This window comes from Lycorma delicatula, chromosome 1 (assembly GCF_047948215.1).
Source record: "Lycorma delicatula isolate Av1 chromosome 1, ASM4794821v1, whole genome shotgun sequence".
NCBI lineage: Eukaryota > Metazoa > Arthropoda > Insecta > Hemiptera > Fulgoridae > Lycorma > Lycorma delicatula.
This window is the reverse complement of record NC_134455.1, coordinates 214562460-214575093: the sequence shown is the minus strand read 5'-3', so window position 1 is coordinate 214575093 and position 12634 is coordinate 214562460. Positions and strand designations below refer to the sequence as shown.

Sequence of the window (12634 nt, the reverse complement as noted above, 5' to 3'; positions counted from 1 at the left end):
CGTTATGAAAAGGGCTGGGAAAGATAACGTAAAACAAACGTATCGGTGCACTTCTTTCAGTAGGAAACAATGAGGTATATACACTCTCTCTACTCAGCAGGAGAAATAGTTCTAATACAGTGTTTGTGTTATTTTATATTCAAATTTATATATTTAAAGATTATTTTGCCAGACTATTCCAAACAATATTTCCTTCGGTATCTGTACGTTTTAGCTCTTTGCAATAAGTTAAATTACTTTTTCATATATTCGCTTTTTCTATATTCGGTGTAGTTTACTGATAGTAACTGGCTAAAATCTTCTTTTTTTTGTATCGAACAGAACATTATTAATGAAAGTACTTGTTGCTTAATGAATTCAGTACCGGTTCTCACAAAAACATTTGGTATCTAGGCTGACATCAAATTAAAGTGATATTTTTTTGACTATGATGTTACCTTAGTTAAAAATCGATCCCAGGATAGAAAGAAATCCAACAAGTAGGAATCGACCATGAATGAAATTAAACCTATTACTTTCTGGAAAGAAAATCACCAACCACATGGACGTGTGTGTATGTGTATATATCTATATATAAAATAGTATAATACTATACTAATAGTATAATGGTGTAATACTATGTGATAGTGTAAAATGTGAAAAATACAAGTGGAGCAATACTTTCAATCTCAGTCTTACATTTCAAAGAAGATCTTTAGAAAGAACATTATACTATTCAGTAATGGAATATTTGTATTTATATAAGCATTACTTTGAACATTACGTACGTACGCGCGCGTGAGTATTTTTATGTGTGGTGAGGGGTTATTAAAGTGAAGAAGCGATTGTTATGACTATGAAAACTGTTACGTAAGGCGTTAGCAGATAAAAGTAGTACAGCAGCTAAATGCTGCCAAACCAAGCAACTATAAAACTTCCTTCTATTGGTCCATAAACCTTAGACATATTTTGTCATAGCTGTTTTGTTTTTTCTTACATGATATCTCTCGTAAAAACACTGCTATTTTTATGCTTTTTCTCCCCTTAAAACATTCCAATTATAATTGTAATATACCGGTATATAGAATAAATGCTACGTGTATGTACTTAAGCTACTATTTTACCATCCGTTACATTATCTTTGATAGTACATTCTGTTTTATTTTATTTCTACTATTCTGTAAATAATATTATTACTTTAAATAGTTTAATATTAAAAGTAGATTATTTTTTAAATAAATATTTATTATTTTTTAGCGATGTATTCCGTTTGTTCCGTGACATAATATCTTGTTAAAGCAGTGCAGTAGAAAGTGTTAAATAAGTTCCATGGTGTATGAACTAATGACTTTCTAGAATATTGAATTATAATTTTTACAGCCTATTTTACTGACCTTATTGACATTTCGATTCAAAAATAAAATAAAAGTAAAGTTAGTTTAGGAAAAAGAGGTCAGAAAAGACACAATTTCAATATTATTTTACAATTTATATTAATAATAAAGAATAATAGTTGCTAGTAAATTTATCAATGAGTCGGTCTTTTGAATAAGAATACCAAAAGAATCGGTCTGTTGAAAGCCTTGTTGTATAAACACCTTTAGAATACTTACGTATTTTTATAAGCTCGAGATGTGTATTTTTAAAAGTTCTAAAGGTTTCTTAGGAATTAAAGTAGTTATTGATAAATGCTATTAAGGAGGGAAAGGTCCAAACTAAGACCAGGATGGCCGTTCTCCGGGTACGAGACATGGAGAGCGGCAAACAGCCGGCTGAAGTCTAACAAGGGCTGTCTGAGGCCTGCGGTCAGGAAATACCGGAAGATTTCAAAGTGACCGTCAGATCTGGATTCGGTTGGAAGATCTTGGACAGTTGCGAAGTGTCGACTTCCTGTGCGATCGTCTCATCCCTGGTGCGAAGAGGTAGGGTCAAGATAGGGCTCGTGTCATGCAGAGTAGATGTTTTAGATCTACTTACGAGGTGTTATAGAAGCTTGGAGTCCGGCTATACAGCAGCCAGAAACTACAAAGGTGCTGATAGGTCGGCTACGTGCCTCAACTGCAGTGGTGAGGGGAACCGCACTGCGGAGCGCAGGAATATTGTAAAATGCGTCAGGTGTGGCTTAGAGGAACACCGTTCCCGAGCGGCACCGTACCCTGGAGAGGGTAATACGAAGAGACGTGATAGAAGCCAGGGGAGGACCGGACACACTTCACCCCGTCGATGAGGATACTGCAGGTGAACCTGAGCCATGCAGTGCTGACACATGACCTTCTGATCAATTATGCAGCGGAGAGGGGCGCGGACGTCGCGCTCATCTCCGAACCGTGCGCTTCTAGACTGCGTCTTGGTTGTCTGAGGAAGGGACTGCGGCAATCTGGTGTTGTACGGGACTCCCTGCCTATGATGTACAGCTAAGACGGGGCTTTGTAAGAGCGAGGGAGGCAGGGGTGACCTACTACTCCGCCTACCTTCCGCCCAACATTAGCATGGAATGTTATGAAGAGATTTTAACTACTACAGTGAGGAACATGTCTACACGTCGACCAGTGCTGGTGGCAAGCGATTTCAATGCCTGATTTTATCTGCCAGGACAAACGCAAGAGGTTCGGTGCTCATGGACATGACTGCGACACTGGATTTAGTAGTGTTAAATGTTGGCGATGCATATAAATTTCGGAGAGGGCTTTCGGGCTATATAATCGACGTGACGTTTGCCTCCCCTGAGCTTGCTGCCCGCATTGCAGACTGGAGAGTATGGGAAGGCTAAACGACCAGCGTTTATCAAGCGATCTTGATGACGATCGCTAGTATCGGAGCTGGCGGTGATGGACTACCTATATTCACGGGATGGAGCACAAGAGACTTCGACCCTGTTGTTTTTACCTAACGGCTTGACCTGCTTGTAGTACGTCAGGACTCCATGGCGGAGGGGAAGGCCACATGTCTCGCCGATTGTCTTGAAGAAGCCTGCGAAGTCCTTCCATGTAAGTACGTCTGCAGGGGTTATCCGTCTGCATATTGGTGGACTGCCGATATAGCCAGCGAGCGAGAAGAATACCACAGGGCTAGGAGGCGTATATCAAGGGCGTAGTTGCATTCAGTGAAAGTCGTATACGCTAAGCTGTATAGGAATAACAGGAGAGAGCTCGCTAAGCTAATCGTACAGCGAAAGAGAAAATGTTGGGCTCAACGAGACGGACCCGTGCGGGAGGCCCTATGCGATACTAGTGAAGAAAGCAGTAAGACCCAGAGCTATAGTTATGAGGTGTCCGCAAGAAGTGCTGAACATAGTTGACGGGCTCTTCCCCTCGGGGGATGAATTATTCCCTGAGGTGAGAGGCGCGGCTGGGACTACACCGCTGTTTACCGATGCAGAACTGGAGGCGGCGATCACACGTACCGTCGGCCAGAACGCCTGGCCCGGATCTTCTGCCTAATACGGTTGTCAGGATGGCGGCTCGGGCTGAGCCAGAGGCGTTTTTAAAGACATACAACGCCTGCCTTGAAGAGGGCAGATGGAAGCGTCAGCGGCTGGTGCTAGTTCCTAAATTGGGGAGGGATTTGGCACTTCCCTCCTCGTATCGGCCGCTTTGAATTGATTGAAATTCGCAGCGGCCGCAGGATCCTTTCAAAACAATATACGTTTATAATATTACAAATATATTCAACTTTCTATATTAATAATACATATACCGTATATAATGTATATACGTATACATATATTATTAATAATACTGTTTATATCGCTGTATTTATATATTTCCATAATTAAAAACATCAATAAAAATTTTTATTTATTCTAAATGTTTCTTTACAAAGAGTTTAATTTATTTAAAAAATTCTCTTTCAAAATAAATCTTATCCTTTTTTAGAAACATTCCTTTGATGTTTTTTGTTGCTTATTTATTTGTTAATTTAAAATCTACTTCATTAAAATAAAAAGTTGTAAATAAATTGAAGATGACAATGCTCACTCACAAATTGAACTATGAAAAATATGTAGCACTTTATCTTGTAATTCCTGAAAAAATAACCCAGAAGCTCGGAAATTTGATCGTACTGTTCGGATAAACAGTTCTTGAATCATGATTTTAATGGATTCTATAAATAATACAACGGCTTTCGTGAATATTTGATATAAATTTATGAAATGAAAACGTCTAATAAGGTTAAAAAATAATCACAAATAATATTGTTTCTGATGCCGTCGTTTGATGGTTGGTGACGTGATAATACTGATATCTGTAGCGTCGTTTGTAATTTACGTCTTAAAAGGCACCGGGTATCGCAAAAATTACTACCCGTTTGCTATGCACACATACACACTTACAATTTATCATAAAACATGTTATATAAAGTAGAGAATATATAGCTAGCGACAAAAAGTACATTTCACTTACACATTAACTTACACTCTTGAAAATTTCGACGTTTTCTGTAAAGACAGTTTGTTCTCAAACCGCAAATAACATTCAAAAAGATTATATGACAGATTAACGAAGCAATTATCGGTAAACTCAGCGACCCAAAAATTATAAATTAAATTGTAGACTGCAAATGAACTCATGCGAAGATACTGTGCAAGCAAATTCAACGCAGCTTTAATATTTTGCTTTGTCAGAACTCTTGTGCTTACAAATTACTTATTGTTAGAATTGAATTCGAGATTTTTACGTGTATCTACGAAGTTTGCGTGACTTTTGAATTCAATATCTTTGTATATCTATCTTAAGAGATGGTTCATCATACGCCTATCCTGTAGTCGTATGTAGTCATGTGCATCTGCGAGTGAATACGGGTTCTGTCAGCCATATTTACTATATAGTCAGTTATTGTTTTATTAGTAATGCAAATTTAAATTCAACAAAATTAGTTTTGTATTTAAAGCAATGTTGTTCTTAAACCACTATATATATATATATATATATATATATATATATATATATATATATATATATATATATATATATATAGACTATAATGTACATCTTCATCGCTAAAACTAAACGGGTTTTAAATTTTGGAAAACTCAGAAAAATTACTTAATATTTCTGGGAACTTTGCGACAAATTAATTTTGAGGATCGATGGTGATTTTTCCTTCTATTTATATTTTTCTTTTCTTTTATTATTTTTTTTCACAAAAGAGGTGAAAATTTTTAACACTTCTTCGAATAATTAAATTTTCAAGTAAAGCGTAAAACTTAATTAAATCATTTGAAGCCAAACAAGATCGGTGCTCCCACAAAGCTTTGTATTAATTATAGCGACAGTGATGGTTATAATGTTGTAGTGGCGAAGTTAGGTCGAGGTAGTTGCAGATACACGCCTACCGACGTGCTCTACTGGACTATTTATTGATTGACCCGTCCCTTCTTCTCCGTCGACTGTTTCTGCCTGCAATTTTATTTTTCTTATGAACACACGTGAACGCTTCATTTTGCACCGATTATGAGTTCAACGATCCCAAAATGGTTTTTTGCCTCATAAAGATTAATTTTTTTTCTTCAATTAAAAATGAATTTTTTTATTTAAATATCTTTAAAATGAAGATATTAATAAAAATGAAATAAAAACACAATACTTGAAAATTATTCAGTTTATTTGAAAATGATTTTTAAAAAAATATTAATTTTATTATTCATTTTACTTGAAAATTATTCTAATAACAACAGTATGTAAACTCTTCAGCACTAAAATAAAAAATAAAAAAAATTTCGAAGAAACGAATTTCTTAATGAAGAGTAAAAGCGGTTCGTATAGTAAAGAAAAAAGTAAATTCTTGTTCATCACTTGATGAATATTAGTTTAATATCGTCATTATCATGATCGTTATAATTTTATATTTCATATAATTATCATTTACTTTATTAGAATTCTGTACTTATTAGTCTGGTTCAATGATGTCTGATAACAGAAACATAAAAAATCTCTTAATTTTCATTTATTTCACTGTTAACAAATGACTAGTAGTATAAGATCTATTAAATTATACAGTGTTTATAATTATTGAATAGATGGATGATAAATATATTTATAAAATCCTGGACTCGTAGAATAAAAAAACTAATAATATAAATTTTGTAAATTATTAATAAAAACTAATTCCGTAAATCTGTATTATGGAAAAAGAAAACAATTTTTTGATGTAATGTTTTGCCGATAGATTTTTTCTTTTAATTTCATCAAAGACTGAACTGTTTATTTTGTAAAGAAAGAATAAAATGGAACTGCTACTTTAATCTTCTGTTCTAATTTCATAAAAAGTCAATACCGACGTACATAATTTTATCTAATTCTTGGGGAAGGGAGAGCGGGAAATGTTAAGAATGTTTTCTGATTGCGAGTTACGTGGTTTGGTTTAAACAACAGTTAATTTTTATAAAGGAAAGAATGAAAGCTGGTATCAGCTCACAGAACTTATTCTAGGTTTATATAAGAATCATAATTTATTGTCACTAGCGACATCAATACCAGTTGAAGCAATATACAGACATCGGTAACCTATATTACATCCTACACAGCATTTATCCATTTTGTTTGTGACTTAGTTTAGTAAAACAATAAAGAAAAGGATAAAGTTCACACCTTTTGAAAGTGGCAATTTATGGCTGAAAATATGTTTTAAACGTAAGATATTCTATTCTCAAAAGCTGGTATCTTCCTCGTGTACTGATTTATATGGCATTCCGGCTTACACAGAAAAACACTTTTGGCGGTTTCGATTTCTGCATTTACGATATTTGCCGATTAGCCAGAGTGAGATATTACATGGAACACTACGCAGCAGTATCATTTTAATATTAAACGGATCATTTGTTTACAACAAGATCTGAAATCATAAGTTTTAGTTTTTCACGATAGTGATAATTAAAAATTATTTTTCGGTTTCGACAAAAATAATTGAAAACTATTGATCTTTTAAGTAGTTTCATAGACCTTATTTTGGAACAGATACAACAGTTTAAACATAAGTGTTGTATTCAGTAGTTCACTTTATAATTGAAGATATTGTCGTCAAGCTTTATTTTGCTATAGTCATCCAGAATTTTTTCATCTGAGTAACGAACAGTTATAAAATTATTAAAGGTTTCATTTTTTACTGTGATAAAACATTTTGCATACCTACATCTCTATTTTCTGCAATGAGCTTATTACATTTTTTATAAAGGTAAATCATAAAAAAATTCTATTCTCCTAGATACATATACACATTGGATACCATTAAAGAACAAAACAATATTTCATTGTTTGTTAACTACAAACATTAAAATTCCAGTACACGATACATTCCTGATGTTTTAATTTAACTCTAGTTCCCTGAAATAAACTTTCTTTACATAAGCTTGAATACAAGTGGAGCTTTCTTATAATGAAATGATTCTATCATTTCTATCATCTGTACAAATTTATCGATTATTTTATACCAGATTACATAAATTCTGACTTGCGATTATTAATTATTTATCTGATAAACCATCAACAGGTTTAGCAGCAAAAGCAACCTTGACAGGATTGTTATATTATTATATATTATATATTATTTTTCTAATGAACCTATTTCTTAAACAACAAATCATAGATTGGAGTTTATCTGCAAAAGCAGTCTTTATGGATTAGTTTTTTAATGGACATTGTTTGTTTATAAAAGTTACAATGTCCACCCGGTGTAATGGATAACATACTTATGCTGAATAATTAAACAAAGATGAGAAATGAGCTGTAAATTTTTCTTTATATTGGTTATAGACTAATTCCACTATTATTGAATAGTAATTATCTGAAGAACCACTTGACAAAAAATAAAAATGCATACAAGAATTATTAACCGGTTGTTTTAAAGAACTTAAGTAATAAAATTAATTTAATAAATTATATTTCTCACAGAGTGTTGCATCAACAACAATTTTAGATTCAAAATTTAAAAGTATATTTTTTCGATACAAGTGCAATAATTTTTAATTGATAATGCCCTCAAAATAATGTTGGAGACTGGTCGTGTTGATACCATTAATAGTACATGGATTATTCATTATTCTAAGTTTGTAACATCAGAATCCATTTATTGAAATGTGTGTCATTAGAGAATTATCATCTATATGTACAAAATCAATAAGTTATGAAAAATAGAGAACATAAAAAAAAATTATGAGTTTTATTTTAGTTATAGTCTTTACCTATGTAATTTATTTAATATAGTTTAAAATCTCTGTGTAGTTAATATTGTTTGGGCTAATTTGTTTTATCCTATACTTCTCATGATTTATTCATTGCAATAATAGATGAATTACAGAAATGTGATTTATATTGTACATAAGTCTGCTACCTTATTGTTTATTTCTTATATTTTGAAAAAAATAGAAAATAATTTTTCAGGAATTTAAGTTATTGATATGTGTGTTGAGTATGGTAATAATGACATTATATATTGACCTATGAAACCGCCAGGGTAATATTTAATACAACACTGCCACTTACAATGACAGGTTGAGTTGATTATTTCAATATGCCACCAGATGTTAAAGTCCTGTAAAAGATTATTACACATGTTCCCTTCCATGTTTAATATCGTTCATTTTAATGCTTAAATAACAGTTCAATATTCAACAGACTAACTGAAGAAAAGAATTTATTACCAAAATATATGTCAAATTGGAAATAGTGTGACTAAATATTGTTTATTCATAGTAAGTGCTATTAGTATTTCCCATTTATATATGTAAAAACCTTTTTAATTTCCTAACTTTTCTTTTAAAATAAATAATCATTTAACTAATGATAAATATTGAAGTATCAGATAAAAGAATGATTTAAATATAAATCTCTTTATAGAGTTATTTAAGAACATAAGATTTATCCATTTTTTTTTAAACAAAATTTCTATTAATTTTTTTAAAATTTAAATTGATACACTGTAGTAATTCAATTATTGTAAAGTTATTTGTAATAATTATTAGTAAGAACCAGTTCCAGTTACAGTTAGTTTCAAACTAGTAATTCCCATAACTTACTGGAGCAGTAATTTAAAAAAAAAAAAAACGTTTAGCTGATGATAATTGACAATATAATTTTGATAAAATTTGTTAAATAATCTGTATTCACTAAGAAATATAACACAAAGAAAACTTGGCAAATAGTGTTTTTATCTGTAAAAATAAAAATTCATAAAATAAACAGATGTATAGAAGTGTAACAGCCTATTATTCTTCATAAGTACTGTGCAAAAACAATTAAGCTCTTTCTTTGATTGATTTTCTTCTCCTCTTTTAATTTCTTTCTGTTTGCCTCTACTGAACGCAGTAGCCTTCTTTTCAGTAGGGCTTCTTTTCCATTTACACTATTTGAACACCACACTCTACAGTGAATTATATTTTTACCATCTCATTCCATAGATATACTATTTAAATTAAAAATTAACTTTTAAGATCAGTCTACTATCTTTTTATTTTGCGTATTAGTGAGCTGTTAGTAAATATGTATGCACAATGTAGTTAGGCAGCCAGTACAACTATGCTTTCCATAGATTCCTTTATTATTCTACTGTTTTTACCTATAAAGAGACTATAGATCTAGCTTTTTGATACATTTATTCAAATTAAATATTAAACCAATACTGAATTTCTAGCTCAATAGGCAAAAAAATCTGTTGTATTAAGTAATTAATCACAGCTCAGGACTAGTCCATATTTCACCCAAATAAAGGTAATAATCATCTGTCAAAACCACAACTTTAACTGACCAAAGAAATTGTCTAAACTGCTGTGAGTTAAAGAATTTGACCAAGACATTATCTCATTACTTTAAAATCTTAGAAATTAAACCTCACTTATGAATCTATTCATAATGATAGAAACAGTAATTCTGTTACTCCTGGAAATTTATTCATTTTTGTTCTGTTTCAAACAGATCATACTTTTTTTAACGATAAAGATCTTAAGTAAATTATCTAATCCATTATGCTATAAATATCTAGGTATCATTTCCATTGCTTCTGTAAAATATGAGATTATTATATTTTCTATTAATAGTTAAGAGGAGTAAGAAGTTTTCAGTTAATTTTGGAAAATTCCATTGTAATATGTCTTATCACTATCATCGCATAAAATGAGAACGATTTAAATTTTTCAAAAAATCTAATGATTGTAATTTTTTATTTTTCAGGCCTGCCAATAATAATAATTCTGTTAGTTATTCCAAGATTAATGCCATGGGATGAATTGCCATCAAAATTCCTCGCCTGGTGTCACATTGCAGGCAGTGTGGCACCATGGGTAGGTAGTTTTATTTATCATCTCTTTATGAATCTTGAGTTTGGTGCTGAAGTATACAATCGGTTGCTGCAGATCGACATGTTGGGCATATGGATCAGTCAGAGCTTTGGTACGTCATAAAAAATTAAACACAGATAATACTAATTATCTATACGAATGTTTGTTAATTATCTATATGAATATTTTTATGCATTTTGCTTTTTGTGTTTTGCTTTAAATGGAATTCTTTATGCTGAATGGGTTTTCTGATAGAATGTGTCATGCGATCATGTTTTATATTTAAATAATTCAGTAAAATATATTAAACAAATTGATTTCACATTATATTTATTATGTGCATTTTTATGAGAATTTAATATTTCATAATAAAGGTCTGTTTAATTTACTTTTTTTGTATAATTTATAATATTCATGCACAAAGCACAAAAAAAGTAATCTTTTATATAATATAATTTCAATGAAAATTATTTGTTAAATAAAATTATTGAATTTCATTAATAAAGTTCAATAATAATCAAATGTGTTTGTTTGATGTGATATAGCATTTTAGTACATCCTTTGTGTAATTAACACTAAAGCTTTAAACATGCAGTTGTACATGTTTAAAAGCAAGATGTTAGAATACCATGAACAGAGATAGTTTCTTATATTGATTGATTATCTCCATCTTTTACACTTTCCTTCTTCTTTAACATCATTTTTACATTTCTTTAACATAAGAGTTATAATAACCATATCAATTGTTGAGCCATTTTGGGATCTTCTACTATCCAACAGGGTATAGCTTTTTTAATGGGATTCATGAGGTGTTAATTTTGCCAGTGAGACTGTCCTGGAGAATCAACAGAACTGTGCTGATAAGGAAAAAATCTAAATTAACAGCTGAGGCACCTGTCAGGTTAAATTCGGATTCCTAAATTCTAAAACTAAAACATCATGATGAATCAATGGCTGACAACAGTTAGCAACTTACTAGTATTCGAAATGATAGTAAGTCTGAACAGTGAAGTAACTGCAACAACTTTTAGTCAACAGAATACATTTCTTTGCCACTATACATAAGCTTCACTAGTAATCGTACTGCACTTTGAGAGTCTTCCTTCCAGTGTCAATTAATTTTTATTTTTCTTAAATATCAATTGCCTGATTGCTATCTTAAAAAGTATGTAATGCCATCAAATCGTAGATGAATTAATGAAGTATCATGAATATTGAAAAGCAAATTTCTTTTTTCTTATTGATGAACAAAATCATATTACAGCTGAAATAATATAGAATAGTATTACCATTAGAACTTCCACCCAAATTCTAGTACAAAATATAAAGCAAAATGATAGATATCAAAACAAAATAACATGAAATAATGACAATCTATGACTTATTGATGCAGTCTACATTTAGGACATTTATGATTCACTGGTTTCAGTATAAAATTTATGTTATCCAAAGTAATCCTTCCAAAACTGCAGTTAAATTTTCTCTAGTTGAATCACCTAACTCGGGTAACTTTATCTAAGTTATTCTATTATAATCGCCTCTTTTCAACCAAATTACTAATTAATTCCTAAAATTCTAAAGATAATCTGTTTATGGATATAATTAATTACTTATCTTACAGACCAACTTTTATAAATAAATATTTGAACAAAAATTTGATTCTTTTTTTCATCAGAGAAGAGTAGATAGAAAAAAATTTATATGCAAGAATGTTAGAAATTCTTTAAAAAACTGGTTCCACAGCAATATTTCAGAGTTACGACATCATCTGCTTCTCTCATTCTAATAATCAACATATAAAGAATTTTTCACTGATATCCAGCTAGAAAAAATGCACTAATAAGAAAATGTAATACTTTTTTAACTGAAAAAAATCAATGCGGTAGATGTCTTCAAGACAACTATTAAATACCTAAACTAACTAAAAACTAAAGTATAAGATTGTTAAGACTAGAGATTTATAAGATCTAAAAGTTTATAAGGTTGTTACGCGTTAGGACTAAAGTATAGATTATGCACTGCAATGTGTTTTGCACTTAATGATAAACAGTAGCAGCAAACATAAAATAAACCATAGAATAGACTAATGTGAAACAAATCTAGTAACTCATAAAATAATTAAAATTGCTCCAATTTCAATTTTTATAAAGGTCACACTAAAAACTGCAAAAATTTAATGAGATATAGAGGTTTCATAGATCACTGTCTCTAAAGCCCATAAGTGTTGGGCAAGTAGGGTGTGGATTAGGTTCTGGATCGTCTGAAAGTGGTTTCTTTATATAGTCAAGTGAAAATGTCACTTTTTACTAGTTAAGTTTAGCACTTTGTACCAGTTAATTTTATGAAGTAAAATTTAAATAATGTAAGTTTGCATAAGAATGTATC

The 12634-nt window shown here is 31.1% G+C and overlaps 1 protein-coding gene across 1 annotated transcript in view; it reads left to right on the top strand.

Annotated features, from left to right (window-relative positions):
• Positions 1–12634, top strand: part of LOC142328389 (progestin and adipoQ receptor family member 4) — a 72888-nt gene that overhangs the window by 44617 nt on the left and 15637 nt on the right. The window contains exon 2 of the mRNA XM_075372098.1: positions 10143–10361. Within this exon, the coding sequence (XP_075228213.1) occupies positions 10143–10361 (219 nt within the window). The remainder of the gene's footprint in view (positions 1–10142; positions 10362–12634) is intronic.